Here is a 21,357-nt window from a genome sequence, read left to right as displayed (position 1 = left end):
ACTTGGTCGGGTTCAAACACATTTGCTAAGTTCTACAAGTTTGATACCCTGGCTGAGGAGGACCTTGAGTTTGCTCATTCGGTGCTGCAGAGTCATCCGCACTCTCCTGCCCGTTTGGGAGCTTTGGTATAATCCCCATGGTCCTTACGGAGTCCCCAGCATCCACTAGGACGTCAGAGAAAATAAGAATTTACTCACCGGTAATTCTATTTCTCGTATTCCACGTGCGGACTCTCTGCAATACATGTATATAATTATTGCATAACTAAAGGGTTATTGTTTTGAGCCATCTGTTACTGAGGCTCATTATTGTTTTCATACTGTTAACTGGGTATAGTTATCACAAGTTGTACGGTGTGATTGGTGTGGCTGGTATGAGTCTTACCCTGGATTCCAAATCCTTTCCTAGTAATGTCAGCTCTTCCGGGCACAGTTTCCCTAACTGAGGTCTGGAGGATGAGCCAGTGCACACCAGATAGTACCTAATCTTTCTTTTAGAGTGCCCAGTCTCCTGCGGAGCCCGTCTATACCCCATGGTCCTTACGTAGTACCCAGCATCCACTACGGACTACGAGAAATAGAATTACCGGTGAGTAAATTCTTATTTTTCTTTTAAAATGACACTGCATAATGGTATCTTACGGTTTTTACATTCCTGTAAAGATTTCTGTAAAATTTCCGCCACAAGAATTGCAGAAAATCTGCGATTGTGACATATTGCAGCTCCTCGTATAAATCCCCCAAAGTCTGACTTTGATTTATGGTTTAACAGTCTTGGCAACATTTGCCCAGAGTGATAAGAATTAAGGGCCTGATTCAGACCTTATCGCCTTTCTGCGTTTTTGCAGAGCCTTGCGATCAGATAAGATAGAAAAACAATTCCACCTATGGCGCTGCACAATTGTAAAGCAGCAGAACACAGTACTAAATAGGTCATCAAACCTATAACAACAAATGGATATAGAAAAAGGAATGATCTCACTTTGCACTTAAAATGTCCAACAGTTCAACAGATCCTCACGATGAAAACAGATGATGTATGGACTAATGACGATCACATGGAAAGAAATGATAACAAATATATGGTGTAATACTGTAAAATCAATTTGATTCTAGAGATGAGCGCCTGAAATTTTTCGGGTTTTGTGTTTTGGTTTTGGGTTCGGTTCCGCGGCCGTGTTTTGGGTTCGAACGCGTTTTGGCAAAACCTCACCGAATTTTTTTTGTCGGATTCGGGTGTGTTTTGGATTCGGGTGTTTTTTTCAAAAAACACTAAAAAACAGCTTAAATCATAGAATTTGGGGGTCATTTTGATCCCAAAGTATTATTAACCTCAAAAACCATAATTTACACTCATTTTCAGTCTATTCTGAATACCTCACACCTCACAATATTATTTTTAGTCCTAAAATTTGCACCGAGGTCGCTGTGTGAGTAAGATAAGCGACCCTAGTGGCCGACACAAACACCGGGCCCATCTAGGAGTGGCACTGCAGTGTCACGCAGGATGTCCCTTCCAAAAAACCCTCCCCAAACAGCACATGACGCAAAGAAAAAAAGAGGCGCAATGAGGTAGCTGTGTGAGTAAGATTAGCGACCCTAGTGGCCGACACAAACACCGGGCCCATCTAGGAGTGGCACTGCAGTGTCACGCAGGATGGCCCTTCCAAAAAACCCTCCCCAAACAGCACATGACGCAAAGAAAAAAAGAGGCGCAATGAGGTAGCTGTGTGAGTAAGATTAGCGACCCTAGTGGCCGACACAAACACCGGGCCCATCTAGGAGTGGCACTGCAGTGTCACGCAGGATGTCCCTTCCAAAAAACCCTCCCCAAACAGCACATGACGCAAAGAAAAAAAGAGGCGCAATGAGGTAGCTGTGTGAGTAAGATTAGCGACCCTAGTGGCCGACACAAACACCGGGCCCATCTAGGAGTGGCACTGCAGTGTCACGCAGGATGGCCCTTCCAAAAAACCCTCCCCAAACAGCACATGACGCAAAGAAAAAAAGAGGCGCAATGAGGTAGCTGTGTGAGTAAGATTAGCGACCCTAGTGGCCGACACAAACACCGGGCCCATCTAGGAGTGGCACTGCAGTGTCACGCAGGATGGCCCTTCCAAAAAACCCTCCCCAAACAGCACATGACGCAAAGAAAAAAAGAGGCGCAATGAGGTAGCTGTGTGAGTAAGATTAGCGACCCTAGTGGCCGACACAAACACCGGGCCCATCTAGGAGTGGCACTGCAGTGTCACGCAGGATGGCCCTTCCAAAAAACCCTCCCCAAACAGCACATGACGCAAAGAAAAAAAGAGGCGCAATGAGGTAGCTGTGTGAGTAAGATTAGCGACCCTAGTGGCCGACACAAACACCGGGCCCATCTAGGAGTGGCACTGCAGTGTCACGCAGGATGTCCCTTCCAAAAAACCCTCCCCAAACAGCACATGACGCAAAGAAAAAAAGAGGCGCAATGAGGTAGCTGTGTGAGTAAGATTAGCGACCCTAGTGGCCGACACAAACACCGGGCCCATCTAGGAGTGGCACTGCAGTGTCACGCAGGATGTCCCTTCCAAAAAACCCTCCCCAAACAGCACATGACGCAAAGAAAAAAAGAGGCGCAATGAGGTAGCTGTGTGAGTAAGATTAGCGACCCTAGTGGCCGACACAAACACCGGGCCCATCTAGGAGTGGCACTGCAGTGTCACGCAGGATGGCCCTTCCAAAAAACCCTCCCCAAACAGCACATGACGCAAAGAAAAAAAGAGGCGCAATGAGGTAGCTGTGTGAGTAAGATTAGCGACCCTAGTGGCCGACACAAACACCGGGCCCATCTAGGAGTGGCACTGCAGTGTCACGCAGGATGTCCCTTCCAAAAAACCCTCCCCAAACAGCACATGACGCAAAGAAAAAAAGAGGCGCAATGAGGTAGCTGTGTGAGTAAGATTAGCGACCCTAGTGGCCGACACAAACACCGGGCCCATCTAGGAGTGGCACTGCAGTGTCACGCAGGATGTCCCTTCCAAAAAACCCTCCCCAAACAGCACATGACGCAAAGAAAAAAAGAGGCGCAATGAGGTAGCTGACTGTGTGAGTAAGATTAGCGACCCTAGTGGCCGACACAAACACCGGGCCCATCTAGGAGTGGCACTGCAGTGTCACGCAGGATGTCCCTTCCAAAAAACCCTCCCCAATCAGCACATGATGCAAAGAAAAAGAAAAGAAAAAAGAGGTGCAAGATGGAATTGTCCTTGGGCCCTCCCACCCACCCTTATGTTGTATAAACAAAACAGGACATGCACACTTTAACCAACCCATCATTTCAGTGACGGGGTCTGCCACACGACTGTGACTGATATGACGGGTTGGTTTGGACCCCCCCAAAAAAGAAGCAATTAATCTCTCCTTGCACAAACTGGCTCTACAGAGGCAAGATGTCCACCTCATCTTCACCCTCCGATATATCACCGTGTACATCCCCCTCCTCACAGATTATCAATTCGTCCCCACTGGAATCCACCATCTCAGCTCCCTGTGTACTTTGTGGAGGCAATTGCTGCTGGTCAATGTCTCCGCGGAGGAATTGATTATAATTCATTTTAATGAACATCATCTTCTCCACATTTTCTGGATGTAACCTCGTACGCCGATTGCTGACAAGGTGAGCGGCGGCACTAAACACTCTTTCGGAGTACACACTTGTGGGAGGGCAACTTAGGTAGAATAAAGCCAGTTTGTGCAAGGGCCTCCAAATTGCCTCTTTTTCCTGCCAGTATAAGTACGGACTGTGTGACGTGCCTACTTGGATGCGGTCACTCATATAATCCTCCACCATTCTATCAATGTTGAGAGAATCATATGCAGTGACAGTAGACGACATGTCCGTAATCGTTGTCAGGTCCTTCAGTCCGGACCAGATGTCAGCATCAGCAGTCGCTCCAGACTGCCCTGCATCACCGCCAGCGGGTGGGCTCGGAATTCTGAGCCTTTTCCTCGCACCCCCAGTTGCGGGAGAATGTGAAGGAGGAGATGTTGACAGGTCGCGTTCCGCTTGACTTGACAATTTTGTCACCAGCAGGTCTTTCAACCCCAGCAGACCTGTGTCTGCCGGAAAGAGAGATCCAAGGTAGGCTTTAAATCTAGGATCGAGCACGGTGGCCAAAATGTAGTGCTCTGATTTCAACAGATTGACCACCCGTGAATCCTTGTTAAGCGAATTAAGGGCTGCATCCACAAGTCCCACATGCCTAGCGGAATCGCTCCCTTTTAGCTCCTTCTTCAATGCCTCCAGCTTCTTCTGCAAAAGCCTGATGAGGGGAATGACCTGACTCAGGCTGGCAGTGTCTGAACTGACTTCACGTGTGGCAAGTTCAAAGGGCATCAGAACCTTGCACAACGTTGAAATCATTCTCCACTGCACTTGAGACAGGTGCATTCCACCTCCTATATCGTGCTCAATTGTATAGGCTTGAATGGCCTTTTGCTGCTCCTCCAACCTCTGAAGCATATAGAGGGTTGAATTCCACCTCGTTACCACTTCTTGCTTCAGATGATGGCAGGGCAGGTTCAGTAGTTTTTGGTGGTGCTCCAGTCTTCTGTACGTGGTGCCTGTACGCCGAAAGTGTCCCGCAATTTTTCTGGCCACCGACAGCATCTCTTGCACGCCCCTGTCGTTTTTTAAAAAATTCTGCACCACCAAATTCAAGGTATGTGCAAAACATGGGACGTGCTGGAATTTGCCCATATTTAATGCACACACAATATTGCTGGCGTTGTCCGATGCCACAAATCCACAGGAGAGTCCAATTGGGGTAAGCCATTCCGCGATGATCTTCCTCAGTTGCCTAAGAGGTTTTCAGCTGTGTGCGTATTCTGGAAAGCGGTGATACAAAGCGTAGCCTGCCTAGGAAAGAGTTGGCGTTTGCGAGATGCTGCTACTGGTGCCGCCGCTGCTGTTCTTGCGGCGGGAGCCCATACATCTACCCAGTGGGCTGTCACAGTCATATAGTCCTGACCCTGCCCTGCTCCACTTGTCCACATGTCCGTGGTTAAGTGGACATTGGGTACAACTGCATTTTTTAGGACACTGGTGAGTCTTTTTCTGACGTCCGTGTACATTCTCGGTATCGCCTGCCTAGAGAAGTGGAACCTAGATGGTATTTGGTAACGGGGGCACACTGCCTCAATAAATTGTCTAGTTCCCTGTGAACTAACGGCGGATACCGGACGCACGTCTAACACCAACATAGTTGTCAAGGCCTCAGTTATCCGCTTTGCAGTAGGATGACTGCTGTGATATTTCATCTTCCTCGCAAAGGACTGTTGAACAGTCAATTGCTTACTGGAAGTAGTACAAGTGGGCTTACGACTTCCCCTCTGGGATGACCATCGACTCCCAGCGGCAACAACAGCAGCGCCAGCAGCAGTAGGCGTTACACGCAAGGATGCATCGGAGGAATCCCAGGCAGGAGAGGACTCGTCAGAATTGCCAGTGACATGGCCTGCAGGACTATTGGCATTCCTGGGGAAGGAGGAAATTGACACTGAGGGAGTTGGTGGGGTGGTTTGCGTGAGCTTGGTTACAAGAGGAAGGGATTTACTGGTCAGTGGACTGCTTCCGCTGTCACCCAAAGTTTTTGAACTTGTCACTGACTTATTATGAATGCGCTGCAGGTGACGTATAAGGGAGGATGTTCCGAGGTGGTTAACGTCCTTACCCCTACTTATTACAGCTTGACAAAGGGAACACACGGCCTGACACCTGTTGTCCGCATTTCTGGTGAAATACCTCCACACCGAAGAGCTGATTTTTTTGGTATTTTCACCTGGCATGTCAACGGCCATATTCCTCCCACGGACAACAGGTGTCTCCCCGGGTGCCTGACTTAAACAAACCACCTCACCATCAGAATCCTCCTGGTCAATTTCCTCCCCAGCGCCAGCAACACCCATATCCTCCTCATCCTGGTGTACTTCAACACTGACATCTTCAATCTGACTATCAGGAACTGGACTGCGGGTGCTCCTTCCAGCACTTGCAGGGGGCGTGCAAATGGTGGAAGGCGCATGCTCTTCACGTCCAGTGTTGGGAAGGTCAGGCATCGCAACCGACACAATTGGACTCTCCTTGTGGATTTGGGATTTCGAAGAATGCACAGTTCTTTGCTGTGCTGCTTTTGCCAGCTTGAGTCTTTTCATTTTTCTAGCGAGAGGCTGAGTGCTTCCATCCTCATGTGAAGCTGAACCACTAGCCATGAACATAGGCCAGGGCCTCAGCCGTTCCTTGCCACTCCGTGTGGTAAATGGCATATTGGCAAGTTTACGCTTCTCCTCCGACAATTTTATTTTAGGTTTTGGAGTCCTTTTTTTTCTGATATTTGGTGTTTTGGATTTGACATGCTCTGTACTATGACATTGGGCATCGGCCTTGGCAGACGACGTTGCTGGCATTTCATCGTCTCGGCCATGACTAGTGGCAGCAGCTTCAGCACGAGGTGGAAGTGGATCTTGATCTTTCCCTAATTTTGGAACCTCAACATTTTTGTTCTCCATATTTTAATAGGCACAACTAAAAGGCACCTCAGGTAAACAATGGAGATGGATACTAGTATACAATTATGGACTGCCTGCCGACTGCAGACACAGAGGTAGCCACAGCCGTGAACTACCGTACTGTACTGTGTCTGCAGCTAATATAGACTGGTTGATAAAGAGAAGATGTCTATGTAACTATGTATGTATAAAGAAGACTGAAAAAAATCCACGGTTAGGTGGTATACAATTATGGACGGACTGCCTGCCGAGTGCAGACACAGAGGTAGCCACAGCCGTGAACTACCGTACTGTACTGTGTCTGCAGCTAATATAGACTGGTTGATAAAGAGAAGATGTCTATGTAACTATGTATGTATAAAGAAGAATGAAAAAAATCCACGGTTAGGTGGTATTACAATTATGGACGGACTGCCTGCCGAGTGCAGAGACACAGAGGTAGCCACAGCCGTGAACTACCATACTGTGTCTGCTGCGACTGGATGATAAATGATATAAAAAATATATATATATCACTACTGCAGCCGGACAGGTATATATTATATATTATATAATGACGGACCTGCTGGACACTGTCTGTCAGCAGAATGAGTTTTATTTTTATAGAATAAAAAAAAAAAAAACACACAAGTGAAGTCACACGACGAGTGTTTAACTTTTTCAGGCAATCACAATATAAGTATACTACTAACTATACTGGTGGTCAGTGTGGTCAGGTCACTGGTCAGTCACACTGGCAGTGGCACTCCTGCAGCAAAAGTGTGCACTGTTTAATTTTAATATAATATGTACTCCTGGCTCCTGCTATAACCTATAACTGGCACTGCAGTAGTGCTCCCCAGTCTCCCCCACAATTATAAGCTGTGTGAGCTGAGCAGTCAGACAGATATATAATATATATAGATGATGCAGCACACTGGCCTGAGCCTGAGCAGTGCACACAGATATGGTATGTGACTGACTGAGTCACTGTGTGTATCGCTTTTTTCAGGCAGAGAACGGATATATTAAATAAACTGCACTGTGTGTCTGGTGGTCACTCACTATATAATATATTATGTACTCCTGGCTCCTGCTATAACCTATAACTGGCACTGCAGTAGTGCTCCCCAGTCTCCCCCACAATTATAAGCTGTGTGAGCTGAGCAGTCAGACAGATATATATAATATTATATATAGATAATAGATGATGCAGCACACTGGCCTGAGCCTGAGCAGTGCACACAGATATGGTATGTGACTGACTGAGTCACTGTGTGTATCGCTTTTTTCAGGCAGAGAACGGATATATTAAATAAACTGCACTGTGTGTCTGGTGGTCACTCACTATATAATATATTATGTACTCCTGGCTCCTGCTATAACCTATAACTGGCACTGCAGTAGTGCTCCCCAGTCTCCCCCACAATTATAAGCTGTGTGAGCTGAGCAGTCAGACAGATATATATAATATTATATATAGATAATAGATGATGCAGCACACTGGCCTGAGCCTGAGCAGTGCACACAGATATGGTATGTGACTGAGTCACTGTGTGCTGTGTATCGCTTTTTTCAGGCAGAGAACGGATTATAAAGTAAACTGCACTGTCCTCACTAGTAAACTCTCTCCACTCAGTCTCTACACTTCTACAGTAACAGTACTCCTCCTAGTCAGCTCCAGTAAATCTCTCTCAGTCTCTTATAATCTAAATGGAGAGGACGCCAGCCACGTCCTCTCCCAGTCCCTATCAATCTCAATGCACGTGTGAAAATGGCGGCGACGCGCGGCTCCTTATATAGAATCCGAGTCTCGCGATAGAATCCGAGCCTCGCGAGAATCCGACAGCGTCATGATGACGTTCGGGCGCGCTCGGGTTAATAGAGCAAGGCGGGAAGATCCGAGTCGCTCGGACCCGTGAAAAAAAACATGAAGTTCTGGCGGGTTCGGATTCAGAGAAACCGAACCCGCTCATCTCTATTTGATTCCTCCCGGGGCACGAAAAAGATGGCTGTGCAGAAAGTCCCAACAGATTTCCAGACTCCACCTTCTTATAAGCAGACACCCGAAATGGTGATGGGTACAGACTCCCACAGATTCTTACATGTATGCTTACTTGTAGCAGGAGGATGTGAAGCACATAAAGGTTTCTTTGGACTTCTGAAACATCTTCACTCAATATGAATAAGGACCGTTGTCTCTCATAACATGTATAAAATAAAAAATGGGGACCATATTAGGGACCACATAAATGATTTATTTATATATAAAATTTTCATATAAAATGTGTATGAACAACCGTACCATATAGATGAAAAATGGGAATCCACTGAGAAATATTAACCCTGGGTATCAATAAGCAGTGGGTTTACATATATGGATTTTGGTGGTCAGCCCCAAATAAAACACTGTATCAACGCGTTTCTACGCTCTGCGGCGTCTTTGTCAAGATTACAACAGTGTGTTTAATTATAAACTAAAAGACATGAGTAATGTCAGACTACAATAACATCCTCCATATTTAGCAATAAACTTAATTAAAAACATAGAAAACATACCACTTATGTAGAATGCCGGCTTCTGATAAGCTGGGTGAGTGACAAACCCCACATGATCCTGGTGTAATGTTTATATAGCACCTGTTGCCAGAAGCAGGGACCAATCAAAAGTTCCCATCAACATCCCAATCGTAGTCTACGTGGATGGTAAAGTATGAAAAAGTTAAAAATCTAATGTTTAAAAAAAAAACAACAACAACCATGCTGACCTTTACGTGTGTCGACCTTTTCATGTGTCGACCACTTGTCCATGTCAACCATGTCAATGTCGACCGAATGAGTGTCGACCATCTGAACGGATACCAACTCCTCCAAAGTGATGAGACCACAGACATACAGCTCCAAAGAAGACTGCATCAACGCCATTGCTACACCCACATGGGTGCAAAGGCTGTGGGTGTGGTAGATATAGGGGTGTCATTGTTGTATAGTGGGTTCAGCTGTTCTAAAATGGTTGAATTGTTAAATGTTCAGTTATTCCACACCAACACAGGTGCAATAGATGTGGTTGTGTCAGACGGGATGCAGTCAATTTACCTACAATCAAAATCCCCACGGTCAAAATACCGACAACCATTGACCGATTGTCAAAATACCGACATTAAAAATGTCGACACAGACAAAATACCGACATTTAAAATGACGACAGGTCACAAAATCGACATGCGTTTTTCATGATTTTTTTCATTGAAACCGACTTGTTCATACTTTACCCATCCCAGAGGACATAGAGGGGTAATATAATAGTGTGCTGAGCGCATCAAGGCACCGTGACCGAAGCATGGCGAGCGGACTTGGTACACTTATATAGTGTCCATGTTGTCCCATGTCGACATACACACCAATTTTTTGGGGGAAACTCCTGTCTGCTTTTTGACCTGTCGACATTTTAAATGTTTGTACATTGACTGTGTCGACATTTTAAATGTCGGTCTTTTGACCATCGGTCAATTGTTGTCGGTATTTTGACCGTCTGGATTTTGATTGTAGGTAAATCATGCTGATCTCGTGTCAGATATGGGGATGTCAGTGCTAATTATGGGGTTCTGCTGTGTTTAAATGTTGTTTTTAGTTGTTGTTTTTTTAAAGTAAATAGTGCATCAAACTCGCCTACCTGAACCTGGTCTACATTTTTCACGATTTTCAGTAAGGGTTTGGGTGCGAGTTACAAACTCACATTGCATTACATTGCCCGAGATCTGTTTTTTCTATTGGAAAACATCTGGATGCGAGTTGTCCAATGCGAGGTTGTAGTAAGGCTGAAAAAAGCGAGTTTACTCACATTTGCATCCTATTACATTTGCGAGATGGTCAAAATGTGCGAGTTTAGCACTAAACTCGCATTTTTGACCAAATCGCATACTTTGCATGTGTTTGCACTACAGTGTGTGTGTGTGTGTGTGTGTGTGTGTATGTGTATGTGTATGTATAGACCAGTGACGGGGGAACCTTTGGCACTCCAACTGTTGTTGAACTACAGATCCCAGCATACCCTGCTACAGTTTTAGCATGGCCAAATAGCAAAACTGTAGCACGGCATTCTGGGATGTGTAGTTCAACAACAGCTGGAGGGCCAAAGGTTCCCAATCACTGGTATAGATACTGGCAGCCAGTCACCCTTCCCAGTTCCCAGGCACCACTAGTGTGTATTATACAAATAAATAAAACCCTAAGTCCACTCCAGTCCTGATAGCACCCTTATGGTGTGCTAATGGTGTTTTTTTGTGTGGTTTTTTTTTTTTTAACAAACTGCTCTCCAGCCTCTAGCCCCATCCTACACCCTCTTCCTTCAAATGGCACACGGTCATGAGGGAGGGACTTGTATGTAATACAAAACATGTGAAATCCGACTCCAGGGAAATCCAAAACACACAAACTCTGACACCAGGAAATTAACGTTTTGCCTCGTACTGGGATCCAGGTGTGATGGGACGACCCAAGCCAGGATTCTAAAACATCAGGATCCCTTAACTTGGGGGGTATTCGGTTTTTGGAAATACCAAACTGCATCTCTCTACTCTAAATACAGTAGATTTTGGTATCACCTTCGTGAAGCAAGCACTAAAGGCCAAAAGTTTCTTATTGAGAAATTCAGAAAAAAATATTAAATGAAGTAAATTGTGTTTATATGTCATCCTTAGGGTCAGTTATGTGGTGAGGGACAGGATTTGCTTCTGTTTGTTCACATATTTTATGATGGGAAGCCCAGTGGCGTAAGTTCGTCACAGTAGCCCGGAGGCAAGTTCATACCAGTTGCCCCCCCATCCTTATATTTAGATAAATATATATGTGTGTGTGTGTGTGTGTGTGTGTGTGTGTGTGTGTGTGTGTGGAGTGTTCTGAATTTTTTTTATATACTGTGTGTATGTGTATGTATGTATGTATGTATGTGTGTATGTATGTATGTATATATATATATATATATATAAATTTCATTGTCTTTTATTTTAAATCACAAATTTCTTATCAGTCATACCCAGGATTAGAACCCACTGACAGCAGACACTTTACTGATAGAATTATTTGCTCCGGTACATGAAGCATGAGAATTCTAAATATATGAAGTTATGTGTAATTGTCAGAGAAATAACTTCATAAAGTGAAAAGACAGCGGCAGCCATCAATTAACTTACTTCAATGGTGTCACAGAATGGGGGGAGAAAAGCCCCCCCTTCAGAGCAGGAGCCCGGCGGCAGATGACTCCATTGCCTCCCCGAGTTCTGCCTCTGGGGAAGCCACCAGCACTGGTTTTGTCTATTACATTGACCATTAATAATTTGAATTGATCCTGGACCACCAACCCAGGGCACCCCTGCCGGTGCCATGGCACACAGTTTGAGAACCACTGCCCTAGACAATGTGTACCCAGGTGACATCGCTGCTGTTGGGACCCAGCATGCGGCAAGTGCATACACACTTGCCAATGCCAGCTCTGATGGGGGGTGTTGGAGAAGACGAGTGACAACATGCTAATCGCTATCAACATCCCCCAACTAACGACCCGTGGGAGTGCGCATATCATGGGTACACACAAGATGATGTGCCCGATATATCGTTCTGATTAGTGTCGGAACGATATATCTCATAGTGTGTAGCCGGTTTTAAGTGGCTGAGTTGAGAGCTGGAAAGATGTTAATGATGTACGGAGAGCTAAGTGAGAAAGGTCTCTATTTCACTAATAACATTACTGTATAAGAACCTTCTTTTAAGATGTTTAATATTATGGGGGATATCCAATTAGCCCCGGTAATTTACTGGGGCTAATTGTCCCGCCGTGTGCTATCCTATTACCACCGATAAGCCAGCGCTCCTGACACTGCACCGGGTGCCGGCTCCTGACAGCTTCCGGTGCAGCGCGCCGCCGCCTGCCTGTGAGACACACAGGTACGGCGCCGCACGCAGACCCCCAGCAGCAGTCACCCGACGGCTTCCCCCAGCCAGCGGCCACACAGCACCCGCGTCATTGGCACACCGCAGCCGTACACAGATCCCCAGCAGCAGCAGCAGTCACCCGGCAGCTTCCCCCTGTCAGCGGCCACACAGCATCCCTGTCATCAGCAGGAGGACGGGGACGCTGCAGGTTTTACCGGTCATCGGGGATTTGGTCTCGCCTGCCTCTGAACACACTGAACCTGTGTGTTTTCGGGAGAATGAGCTTTTTTTTACAGGCAATCAATCTGGATAGCCTGTAAAAAAACATTGGTGAAACATTGGGAAAAATCGCGAAAAACATACGTTTCTCGCATCCGATGGGGCTAATAGGATATCCCCCGTATGGGAGAATTTTTATATGATCAAATTCACATACAAAGGGTGGAATTCATATGTTTGAAAAGTCGGTTGGGTGTCTGTTTTTTCCTGTCTATTAGATAGGAAAAAACAGACTCCGATCTGACTTTTCAAACATTTGAATCTCCCCCATTATGTCTGTTGTTTTAGACCAACTAATGTTTTTAGTTTTGTTCTTGTTGAATTACAGTGTAGAATAATTTTTGTTTTAGGTTACAAGTTGCCGCCCAGCCCTTATCCAGTCTCCACGTTTTCACTTGATGAAAAATATCTCCAGGAATTCCAAAGTTTTTTTTCAGAGAAGCAGAAAGATTTTCTTGTCGGCAGGTAAGGTGACCTCTCCTTTCAGTCTTCTATACTTTTGCAGTTTATTTAGTTGACTAGCTGTTCTACCCGTTCTTCGCACGGGACTTTCTGATTTTCACGGTTGTTCATATAAATGAGTGTTAAAAATTTGGTAAATCTATGGCGCCATACACACTGGCCGTTCCGCCGCCGAGCTGCCCGACGGCGGATACGGCCGCCGAGCGACCCGGCGGCGGGGGGGGGGGGGGGGGGGGGGGCAGTGACGGGCACTCCCCCCGTCACGCGGCTCCATTGAAGTGCAGGCAAATATGGACGAGATCGTCCATATTGGCCTGCATGCACAGCCGACGGGGGACCAGCGATGAACGAGCGCGGGGGCCGCGCATCGTTCATCGCTGGAGCCTCCACACTGAAAGATATGAACGAGTTCTTTCAAACAAATCGGCCAGTGTGTAGGGCCTATATAGAGATGTTAATTTGAGACATCTTAATGTAAGTAAATAACAGTGGAGCGGGCACCGCACCTTTTATCAAACTGTGAGTGCCGTGAACAACGTGACACAGACGGGGAATCAGCCGTCTGTCAGCCGCTAATTATAGCCGCCTGCCGCTAATCTGAGCCAGCAGCCGCTAATATATCTCAACAGTGGAGAGCGGACACCACAGAGGTATCCCACCGCACGCTGATGTGGAAGCTCTCCAAACACCATAACGGCCTGACAGGTATTTAGATAAAGTTAGATAGGAATTATAGAAATCCTTTTTTTGCTCATTTGAAACCCGGTCCTTAAATAGTCCTAAAAGGGCTGTAAACATCATACTAACCGTAATTTTTTCCACAGGTTTTGCGCATAAACACATATATATCTAACAAGTGCTCTTTATTTCTATTTTTACAGTATATCATTTTAATAGAGCCGCTTTTAAATCCCCATTCTAGCGCAATTAAGTCTTTTATTTATAACACATATATATATACACATGTGTGTGTATATATATATATATATATATATATATATATATATATATATATATATATTGTGTGTGTGTGTGTGTGTGTTTATATGTATGTATGTATATACATGTGTATATATGTATGCACATGGATATATATGTACTATAATTAAAATAAAGTAAACTTTTATTGCACTTACAAGTGCCACCAGGAAGACAGCAGGCTGCAGAGGACGCTAGACAGCCATTAATAATACTCATGCAGCAAAAAAAAAAGTTTTTTTTTGTTTTTAGTGGAGGGGGGTATCTGGGTGCCCGGGAACCCCCCCTGGGTGCGCCACTGTACTGCACTATTAGGCGCTTGTCCTCTCCTTGTTTTTCCAGATTTATTTGTCACTAAACCTAGTGACACCCCGAAGGACTGAGCTGCCGCCCGCAGGGCATCCTGTGGAACCAGTGTGCAAGTTTGACAATCTTAAGACATTTTTATGAATATATTACACTGATTAAGAAGGAAAGTAGCGCACTGACCATACTTTTGATCTATATATATATATATATATATATATATATATATATATATTTATTTTATATGCAACTGATAGATTTTATAAATCAATGTCCATGTAGGACAAGGTATCTGGTTTCCTTTCAGTATTAGTTGGTAAAACATAGCGGGACAATTGCCATATACAGGGTGGTAAAATCTTTTATTTTAATAATAAAAGGTCTTATTAAATAAAACTTTAGTTTGGCATACATTTTTGGGAAATTCACAGTACGTGATTATTTGTAAATAATAAAGCCTGGTCCAAGCATGGACATGAACTACTCAGTGGAGGCATCAACAAAATAGTTCAATCAGACTCAGTGGCGTTACCAGGATACCCTTGCGGTATAAGTAATGGGGCTTAAATCAAGAAAGTTGAAAAGGGGGCAGCAGCCAACATTATTATTATTATTATTATTAATGATAATAACGAGTTTTATGGTAAGAACTTACCTTTGTTAAAACTCTTTCTGCGAGGTACACTGGGCTCCACAAGGAATGGACAATGGGGTGTAGAGTAGGATCTTGATCTGAGGCACCAACAGGCTCAAAGCTTTGACTGTTCCCAGAATGCACAGTGCCGCCTCCTCTATAACCCCGCCTCCCTGCACAGGAGCTCAGTTTTTAGTTAACCAGCCCAATGCAGTAGCAGGAAAAGAGACGACAACGGTTAGTAGCCACAAACACCACATTCTCACGACAGGAGACGTGTCAGCGGCTAATGCCATACCAACTCAAAGAAGCTAAGTGCGTCAGGGTGGGCGCCTTGTGGAGCCCAGTGTACCTCGCAGAAAGAGTTTTAACAAAGGTAAGTTCTTACCATAAAACTCATTTTCTGCTGCGGGGTACACTGGGCTCCACAAGGAACGGACAATGGGGATGTCCTAAAGCAGTTCCTTATGGGAGGGGACGCACTGTAGCGGGCACAAGAACCCGGCATTCAAAGGAAGCATCCTGGGAAGCGGCAGTACCGAAGGCATAGAACCTTATGAACGTGTTCACGGAGAACCACGTAGCCGCCTTGCACAATTGTTCAAGGGTCGCACCACGTTGGGCCGCCCAAGAAGGTCCAACAGACCGAGTAGAATGTGCCTTAATGTGTGTGATCAGGAGCAGAGAGACCAGCCTTCACATAAGCATGTGCAATCACCATTCTAATCCATCTGGCCAGGGGTTGCTTGTGAGCAGGCCAGCCACGTTTGTGAAATCCAAACACAACAAAGAGAGAATCACATTTTCGAATAGAAGCAGTTCTCTTCACATAGATACAGAGAGCCCGTACCACATCCAAAGACCGCTCTTTGGGGGACAGATCAGGAGAAACAAGTGCCGGAACTACTATCTCCTGGTTAAGGTGGAACGAAGAAACCACCTTAGGTAAATATCCGGGACGAGTCCTTAGAACCACCTGGTCACGGTGAAAAATCAGATATGGAGAGCTACAGGACAAAGCACCCAAATCCGACACTCTTCTAGCTGAAGCAATAGCCAGCAGAAACACCACTTTAAGGGAAAGCCACTTAAGGTCAGCTGAACCAAGAGGTTCAAACGGAGACTCTTGTAACGCCTCCAGAACCACCGACAAGTCCCAAGGAGCCACAGGCGGGACATAGGGAGGTTGGATACGCAACACACCCTGAGTAAAGGTATGCACATCAGGTAAGGTCGCAATTTTCACTGAAACCACACCGACAAGGCAGATATTTGAACCTTGAGGGAGGCCAGACGCAGGCCTAACTAAGTCCAGGCCCTGCTGAAGAAAAGCCATCAACTTGGCTATACTAAACTTGGAAGCGTCATAATCGTTAGATGCGCACCAAACAAAGTAAGAATGCCAGACCCTATAGTAAATCCGAGCCGAAGCCGGTTTCCGGGCCCGCAACATAGTTTGAATGACCGCCTCAGAAAACCCTTTAGCCCTTAGGACGGAAGCTTCAAGAGCCACGCCGTCAAAGACAGCCGGGCTAGGTCCTGGTAGACACAGGGGCCCTGAATGAGGAGGTCTGGGCGTTGTGGAAGTAGAATCGGACACTCTGACGATAGGCCTTGCTGGTCTGAGAACCAGTGCCGTCTGGGCCACGCTGGAGCTATGAGAAGCAGAATTCCTTTTTCTTGCTTGAACTTCCAAATTACCCTGGGCAGGAGTGACACCGGAGGGAACACGTACGGCAACCGAAACGTCCACGGAACCGCCAGCGCATCCACGAATGCTGCTTGAGGATCCCTTGTCCTTGGTCCGAAGACCGGAACCTTGTGATTGTGTCGAGAGCCATCAGATCTACGTCTGGAAGGCCCCACTTTTCCACTATGAGTTGAAACACTTCTGGATGGAGGCCCCATTCGGCGGCATGTATGTCCTGACGACTGAGAAAGTCCGCTTCCCAATTCATGACTCCTGGAATGAATATTGCCGATATGGCTGGTAGATGGCGTTCTGCCCACTGTAGAATCCGTGAGACTTCCTTCATTGCCAAACGGCTTCGAGTGCCGCCTGGATAATTTATGTAAGCCACTGTGGTGGCGTTGTCCGACTGTACTTGAACAGGACGGTTCTGAATCAAATGCTGGGCTAGGTTCAATGCATTGAAGACCGCCCGCAATTCCAGAATGTTGATTGAGAGGAGGGACTCCTCCTTGGACCACCGCCCCTGAAGGGAGTGTTGCTCCAGCACCGCGCCCCAACCTCTTAAACTGGCATCTGTCGTCAACAGGACCCAGTTGGATATCCAGAAGGGACGGCACCTGCACAATTGTTGGTCCCGCAGCCACCAGAGCAGCGACAGACGGACCTCCGAAGTCAACGAGATCCGGTGAGGCAGGCCGTCCCAAATGGCTAGGATCAGCCTCTGGAGAGGACGAGAGTGAAATTGAGCATACTCCACCATGTCGAATGCTGATGCCATGAGGCCCAGCACCTGCATCGCCGAATGTATCGACACTTGCAGACGAGAAAGGAAGCAATGAATCCTGTCCTGAAGCCTCAGGACTTTCTCCTGGCACAAGAACAACCTCTGGTTGTGAGTGTCCAATAGCGCTCCCAGATGCACCATGCTCCGAGCAGGGATCAGAGAGGATTTCTTCCAGTTGATGAGCCACCCGTGGGCTTGTAGAAACCGGACCGTCACATCTAGATGACACAGGAGAAGTTCTGGGGAATTTGCCAGGATCAAAAAGTCGTCCAAATACGGCAGTATCCTGACCCCTTGACGGCGGAGTACCACCGTCATCACCGCCATGACTTTTGTAAAGACTTGCGGAGCCGTTGTTAAACCAAAAGGTAACGCCCGAAACTGGTAATGGCGGTTGCCAATCGCAAATCTCAGGTATTGCTGATGCGACCCCGCTATAGGAATATGTAGGTAAGCATCCTGTATGTCCAGGGAGACCATGTAGTCCCCAGGTTCCAAGGCCAGAACTATAGAGCGAAGGGTTTCCATACGGAATTTGGAAACCTTCACAAACCTGTTCAACGCCTTGAGGTTGAGAATGGGCCGTGCGGACCCATTCGGTTTCGGGACTAGAAACAGCGGAGAATAGTACCCCCGGACCCTCTGCGCAAGAGGCACCTGTACTACGACTCCTGTATCCAGGAGGGTCTGTACCACCGAATGCAGAGTATTTGCCTTTGTCTTGTCCAATGGGACGTCTGTCTGGCAAAATCGATGAGGGGGTCGGTTTTTGAAGGCTGTGGCGTAACCTCGAGTGACGACTTCCCGTACCCAGGCATCTGAAGTGGTCTTCAACCATTCCTGAGTATACCCTAGAAGCCGGCCCCCCACCCTGGGATCCCTCAGAGGGATGCCCGGCCCGTCATGTTTCAGGCTTATCGGTCTTGGAAGCTGGCTGACGGGCCACCCAGGCTCTTTTGGGCTTAGGCCAGGCATTCCCAACCACGGTCCTCAAGGCACACTAACAGTGCAGGTTTTAGTGATGTCCAGGCTTCAGCACAGGTGACTTAATTAGTAGCTCAGTTATTTTGATTTAACCATCTATGCTGCAGCCTGGATATAATTAAAAGCTGGACTGTTGGTGTGCCTTGAGGACCGTGGTTGGGAATGCCTGGCTTAGGCTTACCAGGTTTGGGAGTGCGGGTCTTCTTGTTGTACGCCTGACCTTTTGCTTTACCTAAAGGATGAAAGGGGCTAAAGGAAGTACCTTTAGCCTTTGACACAGAAGGAGCGGTACTTGGCAGACAGGCAGTTTTGGCAGTAGCCAAGTCAGCCACAATCTTATTTAAGTCCTCCCCAAACAGAATATCTCCCTTTAAAAGGGAGCACCTCCAGGGTTTTTCTAGAATCCAGATCCACAGACCAGGATCGCAGCCACAGTATCTGGCGAGCCAGGACTGACGTAGTGGAGGCCTTGGCTGCTAGGACACCGGCATCAGAAGCCGCTTCTTTAATATATTGAGAAGCTGTCACAATATAAGACAAACATTGTCTGGCATGGTCAGAGGAGATTTTAGCTTCTAACTCCAAGGCCCATGCTTCAATAGCCTCTGCAGCCCATGTTGCTGCAATAGTGGGCCTTTGTGCAGCACCCGTGAGGGTGTAAATCGCTTAAAGACAACCCTCCACACGCTTATCCGTAGGCTCTTTTAGAGACGTGATGGTAGTGACCGGTAGAGCTGAGGAAACCACCATCCTAGCCACATGTGAGTCCACTGGAGGAGGCGTTTCCCAATTCTTAGACCGCCCCGGCACGAGGGGATAGCGAGCCAGCATCTTCTTTTGAGGCACGAGCTTTGTACCCGGATTTTCCCAGGGTTCCTGACGTATATCGATTAGGTGGTCAGAGTGAGGTAAGACTTGTTTAACCACCTTCTGACGTTTGAACCTATCTGGTTTCTTAGGAGGGACGGATGGCTCGGGATCATCTGTAATCTGCAAAATCAATTTAATAGCCTCCAAAAGATCAGGAACATCCACATGTGAACTACCCTCCCCATCAGCCGTATCTGAATCAGAACCTGTGGGGTCAGTGTAAGTGCCGTCTTCACCCGACGAGGTGTCAGTGACAGCAGTGGATTGTGAGGAGAAAAGTGCTCGCTTAGAGGACCCCTTGGACTTACGCGAGCGCTGGTCAGACTTTTTAGTAGTCAGGGACTGGTTCAACTTCTTCAATTGAGCAGATAAATCGTCCGCCCACAGCGGGTTAGCTGCAGGGACCACAAACGGTTGTACCAGCATAGGGGGTCCCATAGGGGGAGCTAGTTTATGAACTAGCGTATGTAGAAGCGTGGGAAAAGCAGCCCACGGAGGGTCATTATCTGCCTCCGGTGGCACCGTCCCAATGGGGGGCAAGGAGCCCCCAGAACCAGATCCCACAGCTGCTATATTTTCCTCATAATGGCCTGTGGCTTCAGCAACACCGGCAGTGTGTTCAGCCCCAGCACCGTTACCCTCAGAAGCAGACATGATATAACTTGCAGTATCAGGTAACACAGTACAATTTGTCAGCAGCACAATACCTCTTACCCAAACCCCTGCACCGTTACCCTCAGAAGCAGACATGATATAACTTGCAGTATCAGGTAACACAGTACAATTTGTCAGCAGCACAATACCTCTTACCCAAACCCCTGCACAGTGTAGTCAGCACCAGCAGAGATAAAGGAGAGATATGGTGACTAAATCACAGAGAAAAATACGTATTAGAGTATATCTTTGTGAAAATCCTATATCAAATAAAACCTGACGCACCAAGCCCCCTCAGGTTATAGAATATAGGGATAGCAGGTTGAGTGAAAGACACGAAATGGACACCACTCCGCTATCAAATGCACACACATAGTCACAGTTGTACAATGCAGATGTTATTACCAACAATAACACTGCACTGGACTAGCTTACATATATAGCTATATAGATATAACAGTACACAGTAAGAACTGGATGTATTTCACAGGGTAAATGCACTCTTTCTTAACTAACACTGACTAAAAGGCAGGTAGAATACTTAAGTGTCTTGTAAAGTGACAGCACTGACAACCAGGCGGATTTACATAGGAGGATTTGCCCAGGCATTCCCAGGAACAGTGAGCTGAGGGATAATGGTGCCGCAGACACTGCCAGGAAGTGAGGGAGAGACAGATATGCAGCTCCAGGACGGGAACATTTGCAGAAAATGGCACCCTGGGGCTGGGGGAGGGGCTTCAGGTCCAAGCCCTATCCCCCTGCTGGCAAAACCACCGGGTACTGTGGGCTCTATAAACTGGTTTAAAGAGAAAACCTGACCTGTCCCATGCCCTGGTGATCTAGTGGGATCGCCTGTACTGCCACAGTGTCCACCGCCAGCGCGCGCGGCCCGCCTCGAACTGACCGCACCGGATCGCGATAAAGACCGGGTCCCACGAGCGGGACCCACTTACCACCTCCCGAAGCGCGGCCACGCGATCCCGGAGAGCCCCCGTCGTGTGTGCCTGACGTGAAGAAAACCGGAGCCTCCTGCTGTAGTTACCCGGCAACCAGGGCTCGGGAGTATACAGCGCTGCTGGGGAGAGCCGAAGCTGCAGCAGTGAATGTCTACTGACATTTTCCATCGCTGCTGCCCTTGAAGTCTTCACTTTTTCTTCAGAAAAAAGCTCTTCTTAGGGCTGCCTGGAGCAGCCCCTCTGTTAAGTGCCTGCTACTGCAGCACCAACTACAAAACTGAGCTCCTGTGCAGGGAGGCGG

At 47.0% G+C, this 21,357-nt stretch overlaps 1 protein-coding gene across 3 annotated transcripts in view; it reads left to right on the top strand.

The window, feature by feature from the left end:
* The window catches only part of LOC135056126 (UDP-glucuronosyltransferase 3A1-like), a 198,429-nt gene that overhangs the window by 110,420 nt on the left and 66,652 nt on the right, over nucleotides 1-21,357 (top strand). For all 3 annotated transcript variants that reach the window (XM_063960917.1, XM_063960936.1, XM_063960926.1), the window contains exon 3: nucleotides 13,086-13,200. In XM_063960917.1, coding sequence (XP_063816987.1) covers nucleotides 13,086-13,200 — 115 coding nt within the window. The remainder of the gene's footprint in view (nucleotides 1-13,085; nucleotides 13,201-21,357) is intronic.

Source organism: Pseudophryne corroboree, chromosome 1, assembly GCF_028390025.1.
Source record: "Pseudophryne corroboree isolate aPseCor3 chromosome 1, aPseCor3.hap2, whole genome shotgun sequence".
Taxonomy (NCBI): domain Eukaryota; kingdom Metazoa; phylum Chordata; class Amphibia; order Anura; family Myobatrachidae; genus Pseudophryne; species Pseudophryne corroboree.
Note: the sequence above shows the minus strand (reverse complement) of the source record. Positions and strands in the feature narration are given on the sequence as shown.